The sequence below is a fragment of the Oncorhynchus clarkii genome, chromosome 23 (genome assembly GCF_045791955.1).
Source record: "Oncorhynchus clarkii lewisi isolate Uvic-CL-2024 chromosome 23, UVic_Ocla_1.0, whole genome shotgun sequence".
Lineage (NCBI taxonomy): Eukaryota > Metazoa > Chordata > Actinopteri > Salmoniformes > Salmonidae > Oncorhynchus > Oncorhynchus clarkii.
This window is the reverse complement of record NC_092169.1, coordinates 23909219-23930000: the sequence shown is the minus strand read 5'-3', so window position 1 is coordinate 23930000 and position 20782 is coordinate 23909219. Positions and strand designations below refer to the sequence as shown.

Sequence of the window (20782 nt, the reverse complement as noted above, 5' to 3'; positions counted from 1 at the left end):
AAGTGTACAAATTATAATTAAGCAATCATAAAATCCCATCAGTGATGAATGAATAGATCAAAATATAGCTTTTACTTTGTATAAAATGTAGGCTCCTATATCAATGATGCAGAATCCTCTTTAAAATGCATCAGTGCAGTTACTCAACATTTAAAGTCGACTAGCAGTCAAGACATGGCAGTGAAGTCCATCCTTAAAGCACAGAAGTAGAATTTTAATTAAAGGGAAGGAACCGTGTAAATCTAGAATCACACATTCCTCTTTCAGGCCATCTTCCTAATTTCAGCTGCATTCATAATTCCACTACTCACGATCTTAACAAAAGGCTTTTAAGCAGTGCTGCAGGTCTTTGAAACAAACTTACAATACACATTTCAAATTTCATAAAATATCATTATTTTAGTTTAAAAAACTGAAATGTCATTCATCACAGGCAAAGTTGACAAATTTAACAATTTCATATTAATTGAAAAACAAAAACATTTGCTTGTTGTCGCTAGGATAATCAGTACGGTTAACAATGACTTCATAACTATGATATGGCACGGCCCAAAACTTAAACAGAGCTCTCCAACTATATTTATAAATCATTTACTATTTATTTATTATCAGCTGGTCTAATGACAGCTAAGAATATGCTTATAAAGTGCTGCTATCATGGATATTAAATAAAGACAAATAGCATTTATTAACTGTTATTTTGTCTGTTATCAATCATAGATGAAGATGTGAAGTGTATATCAGAATTATCACCTTCAACATTTCTTGCTGTGTTTTAATTTCCGTCTGAGGTTGTCGATCAATCAATAGTTTTTATATAAATAGTCTATATGAACAGTTTTAATATCTCCAACCCTTGTTTCAGTCCTCCAAAACAACATGGTATTAAGCACAATTGTACAATTAGGACACCAAATGGCACCTGATACCCCACATAGTGCACTGAACTATCTAGGGAATAAGGTGCCATTTGGGATGCACCCAAAGTTTTAGCTCCTCAGGAACGGTCCACGATTCAGTTCCCACCCAGGACGTTGAGAGGGTCGTCAAAGATGTTGCCCGAGTCATCCGCTGCACTGGTGTCCTGGGAGGGAGGGTTCTTCTTGGACTTGGATGGAGGCTGCTTGGGCACTGGCTTCACAGTGCTGGGAGAGAAGATGTCATCTGTGGAAAGAAAAGCATGGACAGTACTGTGAATGTTTCAGTTCAAATCAGGTGGCAATGGCATTGTAAGACTGTATGCGTGTTTGTTTTTGTGTGTGCACCATTGGAGGCTGCCGAGGGGAGGATGGCTCATAATAATGGCTGGAAAGGAGCGAATGGTATGGCATTGATACCATTCCACCGATTCTGCTCCAGTCATTACCACAAACCTGTCCTCCCCAATTAAGCTGCCACCAACCTCCTGTGGTATGCACACACACCTGTATTTGTCTGTGCACGTGTGGTGAATTTCAACATACATGTTGAAACAGTTGAGGAACAACAATGCAAGTTCTAGATATTCTGAAAAATGTGCTCTGCAAATACTCACCCATATCATCATCAAATATTGATTTCGTCTCCACCTTCTTGGACTTCTTCTCTTTTGGTTTTGAAGTGGACGTCATATCAGCAAAGATGTCAACGTTGTCATCAAACAGACTGGCATCCAAGGATTTCTCTTTGTGCTTTTTGAGTGGAGCCGTTGCTTCATCCTGTGAAAACAGTAACAGACATATTCAGACAAGAAGCAGACAGGCACATGCACACACACACTTTCCAAGGAATATATTGATTTCCCTCTACCTCCTGTTGCAGAGATCGTGACTGTTGGATCAACAGACGTGCTTGACCCAGCATGCTGTGTGACAGACCAACTGCATTTACACTATTACAATGAAAACTGAAATCATAAACAGACTGACACAATTGATCATCATGACCAATACCTGGAAGATGTCCTGCTTGGGAGTAGAGTTGCTCCCAGCCTTAGAGACTTTATCACCAGCAGTAGTGGGAGTGGAGTTCTTTCCTAGCCTGAAGATATCCTCTTCATCCTCCTCCTCATCCTCCAGGAAGGAAGATGCCTTGGCCTTCTTAGCTGACCTCGGCTTCACCTTCTTGAACAGGTCACCCATGGGGTCGTCAAAGAGGGACTGCGGGGTCGTCACTTTCTCCTTCTCACTCTCATTATTTGACGTCACTTTACCCTCTGTAGTCTTTGTTGTGGGATTGGGGGATGGAGTGGTGAGTATGGGTGAGGGGATGGTGGGGTTGGGACCTGGGGCAGGGGCACTCCCAAAGAGGCTGTCGGACCTAAACAGGTCATCCTCGTCAAGAGAAGGCAGCACCTTCTCCTTGCTACCCTTAGAAGAGTCTTTCTTTAGAGGGGTGTTTGACACTGGTAGTGTTAGCACTGATGGTCTGACAGAGAAATCTGTGAGCAGGGGTTTGGAGGGTAAGGAAGCAGATAAGGAGGAGGAGGGTAAGGCAGAGGTTGGGGCTTGGTTAGGTAGACTAGACCTAGGCAGAGATAGGTTAGGTAGTCCCGGGCTAGGCTGGGTTGGGTTAGATAGTGCTGGGCTAGGCAAGGTTGGGCTGGGTCCGGCCTGGTCCTCTCCCTGGTTCTCGTCTCTCTGCTCCACAGATCTCTGAGCTGATGTCTGCCGTGCTGCCCTGGTCTGGGGCCTGCGGCGGATAGAGCCTTTAGCTCGACCCTACAGGAAAAGAAGACACATGGAGTCATAACAGGTGCTTATTTTGGAAGTGACAATGTTAAAACATTACTTTAAACATTACATTTCTATAATTTAAGGATCAAATGTAGGTGTTCCACATTTCCCTCACCCTGTTCCATTATGTCCACCCTACCCCAGTGCCAGACCCCTGACCCACCTTGTTCGCACTCTGTAGCGTGGACACCTGGACCGGGTTCTCGAAGCTAACCCCTCTGTTGCTCGGGGGCTTGGTCCCTGCCGAACTGAGGCTGGGGCCTGAGGAGCTGGGGCTGCGGCTCAAGCCTGGGAGTACACTGACCCCCCCTGGGATCCGAGAGAACGCGTCGGGCAGGAGGGCAGCAGGGTTGATCACCAGGTTGGCCTGAGAGTGAGGAACACATTTTTTTACAATTTTTTTTTTTTTTTTACAAGTGTTGACCCAATTTCATACCAACTAAAGGCCTTTATAAGAGAGGGTTTTGTAATCACAGCAAAGTACAGTGAATACACATGCAAATGGATATAATTTGGATTGGTCCTCAATTGGATTTACAAGTAATTTTGTTCATGCAGTCCCTCATGATCATCAGAACCAAGCAGTAGACAACACAGAGGAAGTGAGACCAATAATAAAGATAAAGAAAGTAATAAAATGTAGAAGTAGGAATAACATCTATTCATGAGGTTTCAGGAAGAATAAAGGCTGAGCATTCGCTTTCAGTTTGACGATAAAAAACAAAACCTTGTGAGAATCAATTTGACAGTCACATGGTCTCAGTTTAGCTTTTAAGCCAGCAGTGGAAAAGAAAAGACGATATGTTTCACGTCAAAGGCAGAGGTTTAAAGATGACTGGCAGAGAACATGTTGGGAGAATGAAAGCTCATTCAGAAAGATTAAAGAAAGAGTAAAATATTGAATAATAAAAAGACTGATTTAACATTTCAGAAGATTACTTGGAGTTTTCCAATCCGTGAAGGCTCTTTAGATTTTACAGGGCTTGGTGTCGGCTTCTGTGCAGTTGAATGACATAGATCATGTTAAGTAATTTAGACAGGAGTATCTCCAAAAGCAATGTAACAGTATAATAACTATCAACTGAGAGGAGAGAAAACAACTGTCCACAGATATCCTTCAAATTCAGAAAAAAATCTAAGGCAACAATACCAGTCAAAAGTTTGGACACCTACTCATTCAAGGGATTTTGTTAATTTTTACATTGTAGAATAATAGTTCAGACATTAAAACAAACAAAAAAGAACACATATGGAATCATGTAGTAACCAAAAAAAGTGTTAAATCAAATATGAGATTCTTCAAAGTAGCCACCCTTTGCCTTTATGACAGCTTTGAACACTGTTGGCATTCTCTCAACCAGCTTCATCTGGAATGCTTTTCCAACAGTCTTGAAGGAGTTCCCACATATGCTGGGCACTTGTTGGCTGCTTTTCCTTCACTCGGTGGTCCAACACATCCCAAACCATCTCAATTGGGTTGAGGTCGGGGGGATTGTGGAGGCCAGGTCATCTGATGCAGCACTCCATCACTCTCCTTCTTGGTCGAATAGCCCTTGGACAGCCTGGTTGTGTGTTGGGTCATTGTCCTGTTAAAAAACAAATGATGATTTTCCAACTAAGCGCAAACCAGATGGAATAGCGTATCGCTGCAGAATGCTGTGGTAGCCATGCTGGTTAAGTGTGCCTTGAATTCTAAATAAATCACAGACAGTGTCACCAGCAAAGCACCATCACACCACCTCCTCCATGCTTCACGGTGGGAACCACACATACGAAGATCATCCATTCATACTCTGCGTCTCACAAAGACACGGCAGTTAGAACCAACAATCTCACATTTGGACTCATCAGACCAAAGGACAGATATCCACTAGTCTAATGTCCATTGCTCGTTTTTCTTGGCCCAAGCAAGTCTCTTCTTCGTGTCCTTTAATAGTGGTTTCTTTGCAGCAACCCAACCATGAAGGCCTGATTCATGCAGTCTTATCTGAACAGTCCTCTGTTACTTGAACTCTGAAGCATTTATTTGGGCTGCAATTTCTGAGGCTGGTAACTCAAATGAACTTATCCTCTGAAACAGAACTCTGGCCCTTCCTTTCCTGTGGCGGTCCTCGTGAGAGCCAGTTTCATCATAGCACTTGGTTTTTGCGACTGCACTTGAAGAAACTTTAAAAGTTCTTGACATTTTCCGGATTAACTGACCTTCATTTCTTAAAAGTAATAATGGACTGTCGTTTCTCTTTTCTTATTTGAGCTGTTCTTGCCATATTATAGACTTGAGCTGTGTTCGAATACCCATACTAACATACTGTATACTTAATGAGTATATACCATACTATTAGTTCATTTTAGTATACTTTAACAGAACCGTATCCTTTCAGTTGAGCGTACTAAATCTTGGCCTGTCACCCGGAAGTTGCTAGCTAGCTAGTTACCAAAACAAATGACAAGTTAGACATTTTAAGACTTCGGGTGTGTTCTTAAATTCAATCTGGAGTGCCAGAGTGTGCTCATAATTCAGAGCGTTATCAGATTGTCCGTTTGTGAATTAAGACCGTTTCGCTCTCGGAGAGTACACTGGACGCATGGGCCGAGGAGTAGGATTGATTTGAGCGTTCTGGCCGTACAACGGCAGTCAAGTACCCGAGCTAACGTTGGCTTCCAGACACAAATCAGAACACAAAACCATTTTACTCGCCCTAGCAGAGCTGGTTAGGCAGTTTTCATGTTATCCAGAGCGTTGGTGACTGTGCTGCTGGAAACAATTGATTTACGCTTTTTTTTGTCAACATTTACTGACACCGGCCATAAATGAATTATTCTGCGGTCTGGTACACTAAAACGAGAGTGCTCTGAAATCGGAATGGATAGCCAGAGCGAATTTACAAAAGCACCCGAATGTCCATTGAGAACGCACTACGACGATACAATTTAGCTATGCTAAAAATGACGAGAAAAATCAAGTCACTAAATGTTGGGTAGTTAAGATAGCCTATAGTTAATATACTGGCAGGTTTGATGTATAAGTAGCCAACTAACGTTAGGCTAACTAACATACTGCTGTAATGAAATGCTATGTGGTTCATAACGACAGCATAGCTAACAAATTGTCAGCCAACATAGCGTGTAAGGTAACCTATTTGAAAAGTTATAACTATTACATTGCTCAACATTTGTCATAATTAGCAATGAATTTCTATCCGCTCTCGTTGGACTTCGACTGCATATTTTCCACCTTTATCTTCAAATCACAAAACCATGTGAAGCCAATTTTCTTTTTAATTCAAAATACAGATCAATAATTTGCATTCTTACATAATACAAAACAGAACACAGGTATTAATGAAAAAATACTGGAACAAACAAAAAATATTTAAAAAAAATAAACAATTCTAGTGCAATTGTAATCACTCTGAAAAAATCTTATTGTAATGATTTAGGAAAATGTTATTCTTGTTATTGTTCACTAGGGTTAATGTTTTAATAAAATAGTTGAATTCAATCAGAAAAGTGTGTCATTTTGGTATAGAATTTAGGAATTTTTGTTTGTGTATGAAGTATTTGGCAACAAGAATAAAACAATGCACAATCATTTTAGTGGTCTTGTTATCATTGCAATAGTAACATATTATATATTTCATGTCAAAAACATTGATAGTGTTCATAATGGTAAATAAGTATTTTGCAAAGTTATACCAAAATCTGGACAAATTTACATTCAAAGAACAATTGAGACAAATTCTCACCTTTTTCACAGAAAGTGTCCTCTGCGTGTATACTTCCTATTCGTGACGTAAAATATGATTGAGTGTATGAATACTCGAACACAGCTCATGTCTTTTACCAAATAGGGCTAGCTTCTGTATACCACCCCTACCTTGTCACAACAAGGAAAGAAATTCTACAAATTAACTTTTAACAAAGCACACCGGTTAATTGAAATGCATTCCATGTGACTACCTCAAAGCTGGTTGAGAGAATGCCAAGAGTGTGCAAAGCTGTCAAGGCAATAGTTGGCTACTTTGAAGAATATCAAATATATTTGGATTTATTTAACACTTTTTTGGTTACTACATGATGTCTTAACTATTATTAAACAATGTATAAAATAGTCCAAATAAAAACTTGAATGAGTAGATGTGTCAATTTTTGACTAGTACTGTACGTACTCCAGAGGCGGCGGGTGGGAGGAGTTCATTTGGACTGGCTCATTGTAACGGAATCAATGGAACGAAGTCAAACGTGGTTTCCGTATGTTTGATATGTTCCATTTAAGCCACTACAATGAGCCTATCCTCCTATAACTCCTTCCACCAGTCTCCTCAGACACCCTTTAACCCTAAGCATATGGGCAATCATATTCTGTAGACTAAGACTCTTAGTTTCATCAGCCTTACCTCACTCTCTGTGACTGGTGCTGTGACAGCAGGTTTTGAGGATGGCTCGTCTTTAGTGGGTTTACTGGGCTTCTCGGATACCTTCTGAGGATGCAGGTCAAAGAAAGGACAAGGACTGAGGATGTACAGCGCCCGGTAAAGTCATCAAGTTGTATTCATATTGTATTGATTGATTGAGGTGATTTAGAATAGGGTACCGGAAGAGGAGCTTTGGGCTTGACAGAGCTGAAGAGGTCATCTTCATCATCACCAAACAGTGTTGGAGCTGCCGACTTCACTGAGCTTGGCCTGGAGCTCTGAGACAGGAACACAGCATTTTATCATCACTACTATCATTCCTACAATTGATTTATCACTCAAAGGGGTAGCAAGTAGTATGCGCGTCAATGTGCTGATGCAATACAAGACATCCACCCTGGTCCTGGTGAGTGCAGGTGTTTTGCTCTAGCCCAATACTTACACTTAAACCCTCTCACTAAGCCGACTGTCCCTAGAACTCACCACAGACTTGTCAGGTGTGGCGAAGATGTCAACTTCAGGGTCGTTGTCTCTCTGCTGAGTCTGACTGAAGAGCAGTTCCTCATCCTGGAACACCCCGGTACTACTCTTGGTACGAGGACGCTTCTCCACAGGCTAACAGACAGACACAGGATTTACAGACACACACACACACACAGGAATTGTCAGTAGTATGAATAAAATATTTTAAACCTTTAGCGTGTTTTTGGCAACTGGTTTGGTCGGTATGGAGATAGGGGCAGTCCAGTCAGCACCCTCCTCTTCCACATCATCAAACAGACTGAGGGTGTTCTTCTTAGTTTTGGCCTCCTTCTCCATGGGGGGCGGGCCCTCAGACAGGAAGTCATCACCATCCGGTTCGCCCAATGGGCTCTTAGTCTGCTTGTTTAGACACAGGAAGACAGAAAGGCGTCAAAGTGAGTACAGCACCTCACACTCACAGGCATAGGAGCAGGGCTCCATCTCAATTCACCTTCCTCTCTCTTTGCCTCTTTCTCAACTATATTGGAGGAAAAGTTCCAAGGTCCCTCAACTCAGGTCTTTACTGTCCAATGGGTTTTGAGAAAGAGACTAGGAGAGATAATGTGAGGAATCACAGAAAGATTAATTGGGAAACGTCCTTAGTGGCCAAAACTAGGTTATGATCAGGATTGGGTGAGTTTAGCTGATCGTAGATCTGAGCTTAGAGAGAATTTCTACCCTAAGTCTTATGTAGCATCTCACCTTGGCTGCTGCCAGTCTGTCTCCCAGCACGTTGATCCCTCCAAACAGACTGACGGCCCCTACTGGCTTCTTCTTACTCTCACTGCCCTCTAGTGGAGAGGACAGGGATGGCACCTCAGAACTCTTGTATTTCGTTACCCTCTCCTCCTCTGTAGGTTTCTCCTCCACTAGGGGAGGAGGTGGTGCAGTCACCTCTGGTTTGTCTATCTGGAGCAGCGAGGGGGCTGGGGAGGCTACAACAGATGCCTAGAGAACACGATAAGGGCACAGGAAAACAGGGTAAGAGCTGGGGGGTAAAGGACTGAAATAGCATTGATTACAGACACAGCTATCAATGCAGGGATGTTACCACACATACAGTATATTTATATGAACAGTACGTCAAAACAGTACTTTCTTACGACAACGATATTCATTCAATATTTTTTGTGTTTTAAAATAAGACAAGAATCTAGACATTACTGAAGTATTATCTTTTTTAACAATTCCATTGTTGCCTTGAAGGCTTTTCACCTATAGGTTATTCATATGCCAAAATGGCACCCTATTCACTATATAGTGCACTACATAGGGACTAGGCTGTGGACAGACAATCTGTAAACCATGCTTACTTTAGGGTCAGCTGTAGTAGAGCTGTTGGTGACATTTGATTGGAAGCCGAAGAGGGATCCCTTATCTTCATCATCCTCATCTTCAAACAGGAGAGACACTCTCTGGTGCTTCTTCTGACTGCACCAACACACAGACATTTACACCACCAAGACGTCATACTACAGATTTTGTATTTTTGTCTACTATTGCTATGACGTTTACCTCGACTCCTTGGTAGCAGCAAAGAGATCATCATCATCCTCATCAAACAGGCTGTCTTTAGGAACTGCTTTGACACTGGGTAGACTAGATGGGGCACTAGTACTGGACTTCATCCCCCCAGTCTTACCCTCTGTCTTACCAGCACTAGGCTTGGAGCTCATCCACTGGTCCTAATGCAGAAATAATACAAAAGGGTTAAATAGATATCATCTGTTGAAGTAATAGAAACAACATTCACAAGAAAGCCTGGTTCAAAATCTACCTTTCTGGTGTTTGCAGATTTGTAGGAATAGGATGGGTGTAAGCTATATTCAATTAAAACATGCGCCAAATACAACAAGTGTAGACTTCACCGGGAAATGCTTACTTACAAGCCCTTAACCAACAGTGCAGTTAAAAGAAGAAAATATTTACCAAGTAGATTCAAATAAAAGTAATAATAAAAAGTAACACAATAAGAATAACATAACGAGGCTATATACAGGGGGAACAGGTACCGAGTCAGTGTGCAGGGGTACAGGCTAGTTGAGGTAATCTGTACATGTAGGTGGGGGCAAAGTGACTATGCATAGGTAACGAACAAAACAGTGAATATGTAAAATTGTAAATTGTCCAGTGGCGATTTTATGAATTGTTCAGCAGTCTTATAGCTTGGGGGTAGAAGCTGTTGAGGAGCCTTTTGGTCCTTCCGGTACCGATGGCCGTGCAGTAGCAGAGAAAAGTCTATAACTTGGGTGACTGGAGTCTCTGACACTTTTATGGGCTTTCCTCTGACACCACCTATTATATAGGTCCTTGATGGCAGGAAGCTTGGCCCCAGTGATGTACTGGGCTGTTTGTACTACCCTCTGTAGCACCTTACGGTCAGATGCCGAGCAGTTGCCATACCAGGCGGTGATGCAACCGGTCAGGATGCGCTCGAACGTGCAGTTGTAGAACCTTTTTGAGGATCTGGGGACCCATGCCAAATCTTTTCAGTCTCCTGAGGGGATAAAGGTTTTGTCGTGCCCTCTTCACAACTGTCTTGGTATGTTTCGACCATGATAGTTCGTTGGTGATGTGGACCCCAAGGAACTTGAAACTCTTGACCCGCTCCCTGACAGCCCCGTTGATGTTAATGGGGGCCTGTTCGGCCCTCCTTTTCCTGTAGTCCACGATCAGCTCCTTTGTCTTGCTCACATTGAGGGAGAAGTTGTCCTGGCACCACACTGCCAGTTTTCAGACCTCCTCCCAATTGGCCGTCTCATTGTTGTCGGTGATCAGGCCTACCACTGTTGTGTCGTCAGCAAACTTAATGATGTTGGAGTTGTGTTTAGCCACACAGTAGTGGGTGAACTGGGAATACAGGAGGGTACTAAGTACACACCCTTGAGGGGCCCCAGTGTTAAGGATCAGCGTGGCAGACGTGTTGTTGCCCATCCTTACCACCTGGGGGGCGGCCCGTCAGGAAGTCCAGGACCCAGTTGAGGAGGAAGGTGTTTAGTCACAGGGTTCAACTCCTTACTATGGAGTTGAACGCTGAGCTGTAGTCAATGAACAGAATTCTCACATAGGTGTTCCTTTTGTCCAGGTGAGAAAGGGCAGTGTGGAATGCGATTAAGATTGCGTCATCTGTGGATCTGTTGGGGTGGTATTCGAATTGGAGTGGGTCTTGTGTGTCTGGGAAGATGCTGTTGATGTGAGCCATGACCAGCCTTTCAAAGCACTTCATGGCTACCGACGTGAGTGCCACGGGGCGGTAATCATATCATCATTCTCTTATTTGGGCACAGGGACTATGGTGGTCTGCTTGAAACATGTAGGTTTTATAGACTTGGTCAGGGAGAAGTTGAAAATGTCAGTGAAGACACTTGACAGTTGGTCCGCGCATGCTTTGAGTACACGTCCTGGTAATCCGTCTGGCCCAGTGGCTTTGTGAATGTTGACCTGTTTAAAGGTTTTGTTCACATCAGCTACCGAGAGCGTTACCGAGAGGGTTTCCCTTTGTAGTCCGTAACAGTTTTCAAGCACTATCTGAAGCCATCCTAAGCCCATTGGATGGCAGAGCCATCACCATATTGCTTACCTCTCCAGGTATTTCAGATCTGTGAATACCAAAGGGGTAGTGGCTAAAGGATGGGGCTAAGGGTTATTTTCTGACAGGCTGAAGTTGAACTGAAGATTATGTAGCAAAGTTCCATTCCCTCCCATTACCTCATCATCACTGAAGATGGAGCTAGAGACAGGTTTCTTGACTTTTGGAGTGGCAGCTTTAGCTTGGCTTGGTTTAGACTTCTTCGCAGACGCAAACAGATCCTGCATGATGCAAGAAAGTGGTTAGATATGAAGACGCAGTTACAAATTATAATATTTTTGGGACCGAAATAGGTCAGGGTCATTTTCTCACTTCTTCCTCCTCGTCATCGAAGATGGACAGAGGAGCTTTGCTGGCTTTGCTCTGGGTTGTGGGTTCAGGTTTAGACTGACTCTTAGGGATGGTTTGAAATATCTAGAAAGACAGGGACAGAGAAAGGTGAGGTTACATCTGTAAAACACGTTCTAAGGGATGGTTTGAAATATCTAGAAAGACAGGGACAGAGAAAGGTGAGGTTACATATGTAAAACACGTTCTAAGGGATGGTTTGAAATATCTAGAAAGACAGGGACAGAGAAAGGTGAGGTTACATATGTAAAACACGTTCTAAGCATTCATTGTACGGCTCATGTAGATATTGATGTAATTGAGAAGCATGAGAAGTACCTCCATCAACAACATTCAGGTAATGGATGCATACTTGAGAATGAGTGTTAAAAAAGAAGAAGCACACCTGTGAGTCCTCATCGTCAGAGAACAGACTCTTTGCCTGGGGTTTTTCTGTCTGCTTAGTCTGGGTTTTCACCACGTCTGGAGGAGGGCCGTTCTGTAATGAACAACATGGGGGGGAAGAAAAGGAGCGCAAGAGAAACAAAGAGAGAGTTAGGAAGAAAGAGTGAGGGAGATAAAGATAAGAGTGAGATTGTAGATAGATAAAGAGATGGATGAGAGAGATGATGGGTAGATGAAAGAGGAGTCCCACCTCCTCTGACTCTTCGCTGGTGGAGGAGAGCTGTCGTTTCCTCAGTGCCTCAGTTAGTAGGCTCTTGGTACCAGGACCAAACATGGAGACGCCTCCTGCTGGCATCTTAACGCAACCAATAACCATCAGCATAATTCATTACTAAAACCAAAAATCATCAACAGCACAACTAATCAACACTACTGTAAGTAAGCAACTTATAATCATGATAACCAAGTGCCCTAAATCCATTATATAGTCAATGAACACTTGTTAATATGGAAACTCAATGTACACGTGTGTATATTCACCTTTTTCTGAGGAGCCTGTTTCACCTCTTCTTCCTCCTCCACCACCACCTCATTCCTGCTCTGTAGAGTGGGTGGGGCGACAGAGCTCTCACCAAAGATGTCACCATCCTCATCATCTCCTCCAAACAGATCCACTGTCTTCTCTTGCTTGGATTTCTTCTGTTCAGCTGAACACAGGTAACATATTAGTGCTTGCGCTGAATACAGTTTTAGTGCTTCAATCTATAGCTAGATGACTTCTGATATCTCCAGGAGTGATAAGTATCATTTTGGTCTTAAACTGTTGTCTAGTACTGTCTTTTTGCTAGCTAGGGCCATCTGCTTTAAATGCTGTCTGTCTTCTCAGTAGCCTACTTGGTTTGTGAACTGCTGACAACTTGCAGCTGATTGTTGACACACCAACTACTATTAAAGGGGTATTTCAGTTTAGATTTCCACTTACTTTTAGTTTTGAAGCATCATCCAGACAGTTGGTTTGGTCTGAGTTCCATTCCTGAGATTTCTCTAGCTGGCTTAGTTGCTTGCATGAGCCATATAGTAGTAGTAGTGGCCAGACTCAACAAAAAAACGTGCTTCAAAACGTCCCCACAAGAAACTCTACAGCCATCTCACGTCTTGTGGGCTATACATGCATATCAATATCAAAACACTTGGCTATTTTCACTATTACGTGCATAAATGTGTTTAAAACTTCAATTGTGCTCACTTCCTGTTTTCGCATAGTCACACCTACATATTATGGTTCTCGAGGCAAGCTTCAAGCTCTACACCACCCAAAATCATTCAATCAAAACATGTCTGAATCGGACAGCTACGAGCCTGAAAAGGATAAATACTTTGCAGAACCATATTTATACTGAACAAAAATATAAAAACGCAACATGCAACAACTTTAAAGATTTTACTGAGTTACAGTTCATATAAGGAAATCAGTCAATTAAAATACATTAATTAGGCCCTAATCTATGGATTTCACATTACAGGGAATTGGTCACGGATACCTTAAAATAAATAAGGGCGTGAATCACAAAACCAGTCAGTATCTGGTTTGACCACAAGCAGCGTGGACATCTTCGCATAGATTTGATCAGGCTGTTGATTGTGGTCTACGGAATGTGGTCCGTCTTATTCCAATGGCTGTGCAAAGTTGCTGGATATTGGTGGACCTGGAACACAGTCGTACACGTTGTTCCAGAGAATCCCACACATTCTCAATTGGTGACAAATCTGGTGAGTATGCAGGCCATTAAAGAACTGGCACATTTTCAGCTTCCAGGAATTGTATACAGATCCTTGCGACATGAGGCCATGCATCATCATGCTGAAACATGAGGTGATAGCGGTGGATGAATGGCACAATGGGCCTCAGGATCTCGTCACGGTATATATGTGCATTCAACTTGACAAAGAAAAAATGCAATTGTGTTCGGTGTCCGTAGCTTATGGCTGCCCATACCATAACCCCACCATGGGGCACTCCGTTAACAAGTTTGATATCAGCAAACCGCTCGCACACACAACGTCATGCGTGCCATCTACCATCTGCCCAGTATAGTTGGAACTGTGATTCATCCGTGAAGAGCACACTTCTCCAGCGTGCCAGTGGCCATCAAAGGTGAGCATTTTCCCATTGAAGTCGTTTATGACGCCGAACTGCCATCATGTCAAGACCCTGGTGAGGATGACGAGCACGCAGTTAAGCGAGTTTGTGCAAACCCACAGTTTCAGCTGCCCGTGTGGCTGGTCTCAGACAATCCCGCATGTGAAGAAGCCAGATGTGGAGGTCCTGGGCTGGAGTGGTTACACGTGGTCTGAAGTTGTGGGGCCGGTTGAACCTACTGCCAAATTGTCTTAAATGATGCTGGAGGCTGCTTATGGTAGAGAAATTAAAAAAATGTTCTGTGGCAACAGCTCGGGTGGACATTCTTGCAGTCAGCATGCCAACCGCATGCTCCCTCAAAACTTCAGACATCTGTTGCATTGCCTTGTGTGACAAAAGTGCACATTTTCAAGTGGCCTTTTGTCCCCAGCACAAGGTGCACCTGTGTAATGATCATGTTGTTTAAATCAGCTTCTTGATATGCCACACCTGTCAGGTGGATCAATTATCTTGTCAAAGGAGAAATGCTCACTAACAGGGATGTCAACCAATTTGTTCACATTTTACAGAAATACAGTAAGCATTTGTGCGTATGGAACATTTCTGGGATCTTTTATTTCAGCTCATGAAATGTGATCACGACTTTACATGTTGTGTTTATATTTTTGTTCAGTATATTTAAAGATAATCAAATTTAGATATTTTGTAGTTTTTTTTCCAACTATGTGCGTGTTTTCTATACCTGTTCGCTCCTCTCCCTGTAGGCTTTTTACAGATGCTCCCCACCCCTTGCCTGCAACCTTTCTAAATTTAGTGTACACTGCACTCACAACCTAAGTAGAATTCTTGGTCTCAGCGTTTGGAACTGCCGATCTGTGGTCAAGAACGCTGAGTTCATCTCAGTCTATGCTGCTCTTCAGTCCCTAGACGTTTTGGCCATGACGGAGACATGGATCACCCCAGAGAACACTGCTACTCCAGCTCCTCCCTGCCTACGTGTTCTGTCATAGTCCGAGACAGGGCAACTTATTTGTGGAGATACTCTTTTCTCCCTGACTCAGTTGTCTTGCTCCTCAATTGAATTCCATGCGGTCACTGTCACTTGTCCACTCAAGTTTAACATTGTGAGTTCCTCAATGAGTTTTACATTGTGATAAGCGCATTTCCTGACAACTGCTAACCGCTTTTCGTACTAGGTGACTTCTACCTCCCGATGTCTGCCATCGATTAATTTCTTTCCCCTACTTGGTCTTTTGATCTCACCATTTCCCAGTCCCCTGCCACTCAAGGCAGGCAATACTCTTGACCTCATCTTTACTAGAGACTGGTAGCCTACTAATCTCACTGCCCACCCCCCCAGGTCTCTTATCACTACTTCGTTTCCTTTTCTGTCTCCCTCTCCTCCAATCCTACCCACTCAGACCCTACCCAGATTGTCATGCGCCGACGTAATATTCTCTCCCTTCTGCTAAATCCTTCTCCCTCCGTTCTCCTGATTCTGCCTCTTCGACCCTCCTCTCCTCCCTTTCCACATCCTATGACTCGCACTGTCCCCTTTCCTTCCGTCTCGGCCCTCCCCTCCTGTTCCATGGCTCATTGCAAGTGTACAGAAACGTCCGGGGGACCCATAATTTTTTCGCTCCCTCCCCTCTACCTTCTCTTCCTCTGTATCCTCTGCTAAAACCACTTTCTATCACTCTAAATGTCAAGCTTCTTCTCCTTCTCATCCCTCCTTAATCCTCCACACGGATGACTTTGTCGACACTTTGAAAATAAGGTTGACAACATCCGCTCCTCATTCAATCAGCCTATTGAGTCCACTGGCCCCACTCCCACAGAACTACCCTATGCCTTGACCGCTTTCTCCCGTTTCCAGATTAAATCCTAAGACTAGTGAAGTCTGGCTGCCCAAGAACTTTCCCGCTTGACCCCATCCCCTCCTCCAGACCATCTCTGGAGACCTTCTCCCATTCCTAACTTCCCTGATCCCTGACCACTGGCTGCGTCCCCTCTGACTTCAAAATGTCAAGAGTCGATCCACTCAAGAAACCAACACTACAGATCGATATCACTTCTTACTTTTCTTTCAAAAACACTTGAGCGTGCTGTCTCTGACCAACTCTCTCGCTATTCCTCTCAGAACAATCTTCTTGACCCTAACCAGTCAGGCTTCAAGAGGGGTCACTCAGAGACAGCTCTCCTCTGTGTCACAGTGGCTCTCCGCACTGCAAAGGCTGACCCTCTCCTCTGTTTTCATCCTCCTAGATCTATCCACTGTCTTCGACACTGAACTATAATATCCTCCTCTCCACCCTCTCAGGGCTGGGTTTCTCAGACTCTGCACACCCGTGGATAGAATCCCACCTGCCAGGCAGTTCCTATCAGGTGACGTGGAGAGGATCTGTTTCTGCACCACGTACTCTCACTACTGGTGTCCCCCAAGGCTCAGATCTAGGCTCTCTCCTCTTCTCTCTATACACAAAGTCACTCGGCGCCGTCATATCCTTACATGGTCTCTCCTATCATTGCTATGTGGGTGATACTCAACTACTTTGCTGCTTTCCCCTCTTCTGACACCCAGGTGGCGACACACATCTCTGTGTGCCTGGCAGATATCTCATCTTGGATGTCTACCCACTACCTCAAGCTCAACAAGACAGAGCTGCTCTTCTATCCAGGGAAGGCCTGCCCGCTCCAAGAACTCTCCATCACTGTTGACAACCCCACGATTCTCTGCAAATATCAAAGCAGTGACTCACTCCTGCAGGTTCATGCTCTACAACATCTGTAATGTACGACCCTGCCTCACACAGGAAGCGGCGCAGGTCCTAATCCAGGCACATGTCATGTCCTGTCTGGACTACTGCAACGAGCTGTTGGCTGGGATCCCTGATTATGCCATCAAACCCCTACAAATTATCCAGAATTCTGCAGCCCGCCTGGTGTTCAACCTTCTTAAGTTCTCCCATGTCACTCCCCTCCTCCGCACACTCCACTGGCTTCCATTCGAAGCTCACTATAATCAAAACCTACACCCCAACCAGAGTACTCCATTCTGCCACCTCCGGTCCCTCCCAAAGGCCTTATGTGAACTAACACTCGCACTTTACTTTTTTCCTCCTTACTAGCTCTGACTTTGTTGATAGCTACTTTGAGGAAATATTTACTTACTATGACTGAGATATGTGGTTGTCCCACATACCTATCTTAAGACGAATGCACTAACTAAGTTGCTCTGGATAAGAGCATCTGCTAAATGACTAAAATGTAAATGTAGTGAGGTAAAATGTTAGATGTGAAACTCATTGCATGAATGAAAATAGGGTGAAAACAGGCTGACTCCTAACTTGAGATTCACATGCCTAAGAGTAAATTATGTACTTGCGATTTTCACTGATATTTTACAATCGTTGATTTCAAGTTCGGATCTCACTAAACGTGCTAAAGAGATAAGTCAGTCAAACAATAACCTACCTGAGCTGGACTTCTTAAGACTTTTGCCAGTGAAGAAGTCATCCTCTTCATCATCATCGAACAGCCCCCCTCCTCCTCCCCCTAAAGAGGTCTTTCTAGGGGCTGATGTCTGGGTCTTGTTGAATTTGGCTAGACTGCCATTCTCTCTGCCCTCCACTGAATCAGAGTTATTGGGAATGCCAAACAGGCTGTTCTCTATGGGAAAAGAGGAGGACAGGATAGATTCAGAGGATGATCTTCTCAATACCATTACAGAAATGTCAACATGTACTGTGTGTAGTCATGTTATGTAGCAGTATTTAGTTTGAATTGAACAAATCCCATTTCCATTTCAAAAGGGTAAGAGTGAATCTGTAGAGGCATACTGTCCTCAAGCCCCCCAAAATTGTTAGACAGTTATTACTGTTATAATCAATGTCATCTTTGAAAGGCCTTTGCTGTCCTTGGGGCATGTTTCTGTTACCTGGGAATATTGACACAGCCACTGAAGGAATCTTCTTAGCAGACTTGACAGGTTCTGGCAGAAACATAAGAGAAATACAAGTTCTGTAAACAGGTCCAAGTCTCAATACTGTCCAGGAAAAAGCATCTAAAAATTAACCTGTTGAGTCTATGGGGGCGCTATTTCATTATTGGATAAAAAAAACGTGCCCGTTTTAAGCGCAATGTTTTGTCATGAAAAGATGCTTGACTATGCATATAATTGGCAGCTTTGGAAAGAAAACAGTCTAACGTTTCCAAAACTGCAAAGATATTATCTGTGAGTGCCACAGAACTCATGCTACAGCCGAAACCAAGATGAAACTTCAAACAGGAAATGAGCAGAATTTCTGAAGCTCTGTTTTCCAATGTCTCCTTATATGGCTGTGAATGCACCAGGAACGAGCCTGCGCTTTCTGTCGTTTCTTCAAGATGTCTGCAGCATTGTGACGTATTTGTAGGCATATCATTGGAAGATTGGCCATAAGAGACTACATTTTCCAGGGGTCCGCCCGGTGTCCTTTGTCTAAATTGGTGCGTAATCTTCAGTTGCGGCCATTTTCTCCTGGGATTCAGGACAGAAAGCACACTTCCACGAACGATATATCATCGAAGAGATATGTGAAAAACACCTTGAGGATTGGTTCGATATTATGGAGTTAATTTGGAAAAAAGTTTGGCGTTTTGATGACTGGATTTTCAGGTTTTTTTGGTAGCCAAACGTGACGCACCAAACGGAGCGATTTCTCCTAAACAAATAATCTTTCAGGAAAAACTGAACATTTGCTATCTAACAGAGTCTCCTCATTGAAAACATCTGAAGTTCATCAAAGGTAAATTATTTTATTTGAATGCTTTTCTGGTTTTTGTGAAAATGTTGCCTGCTGAATGCTAATGCTAACGCTAAATGCTACGCTAGCTAGCTACTGTTACACAAATGATTGTTTTCCTATGGTTGAGAAGCATATTTTGAAAATCTGAGATGACAGTGTTGTTAACAAAAGGCTAAGCTTGAGAGCTAGCATATTTATTTCATTTAATTTGCGATTTTCATGAATAGTTAACGTTGCGTTATGGTAATGAGCTTGAGTCTGTATTCACGATCCCGGATCCGGGATGGCTAAGTGCAACTGGTTGATGGTAACCCACGACAACTAAATTAGACACCATGACCACAGCCATTGTACAAAATTAACAACATTCTCAATTAATAACATGCCCAAAATGAGAGACATGGAAAGCTACTATTTGAACTTGCCCAACAAGAAATGTTGGTTTACAAAACATTTTGCTACAAAGTGCCCTAAATAAAAACGGTCTTGTTGGGCAAGTTCAAATGTTAGTTGTAGGACCATTATTACCTGTGGCGTGAGCTGTGTTCCTGGTCTTCTCCTCTGCTACAGGCTGTTTCGGTGCATCAGAGAACAGATCCCCCTGGACAACAAACATATCATTAGGTCTGCTATGGATTCAGACAAATATAAATAAATATATATATATATATATAAATATATATACACACACACAAACACTCTTTGGGAGCCTTTAACAGGCCAGATAGATTTTGTTCTAACATATTAAATTAAATTACAATTGGTAAGTCACATTTAAAAATTAAGATATGGAAGCTACAAAAAGGTATTCAGGTGAAACATACTTCATCGTCATCATCAAACAGTCCTCTTCCTCCACTGAAGAGGCCTCCTTTCCCTCCGAACGGAGAGAAGTCCTCGTCCTCCATCTTTGGCGGCCCAAACAACTCCTCACTTTCATCTTCAATAGCTACAACAACAAACAATCAGGTCTTTTGTCTACAAGAAACATATAAATATAAAAAAATATAAAAAATGGAATGTCATTTTATTATAAAATTACTTATAAAATTATATCCAATTCAGTTACTTTGAAGCGAGAATACCTCCACTGATGTTCTTCTGACTGAAGTGTTAGCTTAGCAGGGACAATATACACTGAGTGAACAAACATTCAGAACACCTGCTCTTTCCATGACAGACTAAACAGGTGTATCCAGACAAAAGCTATGATCCCTTATTGATGTCACTAGTTAAATCCAATTAAAATCAGTATAGATGAAAGGGAGGAGACAGGTTAAAGAAGGATTTTTAAGCCATTCTGAGGGTGAATGGGCAAGACAAAGGGTTTAAGTGCCTTTGAACAGGGTATGCCAGTTGGTACCAGGCATTGGAGTCAACATGAGCCAGCATGAGCCAGCATCCCTGTGGAACACTTTCGTCACCTTGTAGAGTCCATGCCACGATGAATGAGGGCAAGGGGGGGTGAAACACAATATTAGGAAAGTGTTCCTAATGTTCGGTATACTCAGTGTAATTGGATGCATGGAGTGTGAGATAAGGTGCTTGTTCACGACGCAAAGTAACGGAAACCCTCCTTTACATAAGTGAGTGAATGAATGTCCTACCCTGTGGCCTCTCAGTCTTGGGCTCTTTCTTTGTTTTACTCTTCTTCTTAGAGGCAGACGATAATGCTTCATAGAGGTGACATGGGAAAGGAAACATGAGCATGCATATGCAGAACAATAATGAAGTGAAACATCTATGTACTCTTGTAATTCGCAAAGACAAACATGTTCTGCTGTATGGCATCACATTTGATGTATGGCCTACATAAACTGAAAACACATCTTCAAGTCTATATGGAGCAAACAGTGATGATACGATTCAAACAGGGACGAAAG

At 42.9% G+C, this 20782-nt stretch overlaps 1 protein-coding gene across 9 annotated transcripts in view; it reads right to left on the bottom strand.

Moving 5' to 3' along the window:
• Positions 1-372: 372 nt before the first annotated feature.
• Positions 373-20782, bottom strand: part of LOC139381929 (WASH complex subunit 2C) — a 34395-nt gene continuing 13985 nt past the window's right edge. The window contains exons 11-33 of one of the 9 annotated variants that reach the window (XM_071125794.1): positions 20507-20572; positions 19724-19848; positions 19428-19500; positions 18050-18103; positions 17587-17781; positions 12513-12679; positions 12223-12327; positions 11974-12066; positions 11553-11654; positions 11360-11461; positions 9167-9336; positions 8965-9082; positions 8354-8599; positions 7823-8011; positions 7613-7744; positions 7309-7407; positions 7112-7195; positions 6461-6496; positions 3654-3710; positions 2878-3081; positions 1932-2699; positions 1535-1697; positions 373-1164 (exon numbers count right to left, since the gene is read on the bottom strand). In XM_071125794.1, coding sequence (XP_070981895.1) covers positions 1016-1164; positions 1535-1697; positions 1932-2699; positions 2878-3081; positions 3654-3710; positions 6461-6496; positions 7112-7195; positions 7309-7407; positions 7613-7744; positions 7823-8011; positions 8354-8599; positions 8965-9082; positions 9167-9336; positions 11360-11461; positions 11553-11654; positions 11974-12066; positions 12223-12327; positions 12513-12679; positions 17587-17781; positions 18050-18103; positions 19428-19500; positions 19724-19848; positions 20507-20572 — 3497 coding nt within the window. In that variant the 3' untranslated portion in view covers positions 373-1015. The remainder of the gene's footprint in view (positions 1165-1534; positions 1698-1931; positions 2700-2877; positions 3082-3653; positions 3711-6460; positions 6497-7111; positions 7196-7308; positions 7408-7612; positions 7745-7822; positions 8012-8353; positions 8600-8964; positions 9083-9166; positions 9337-11359; positions 11462-11552; positions 11655-11973; positions 12067-12222; positions 12328-12512; positions 12680-17586; positions 17782-18049; positions 18104-19427; positions 19501-19723; positions 19849-20506; positions 20573-20782) is intronic. The other 8 variants (XM_071125796.1, XM_071125795.1, XM_071125797.1 and 5 more) reach the window with 8 other exon arrangements.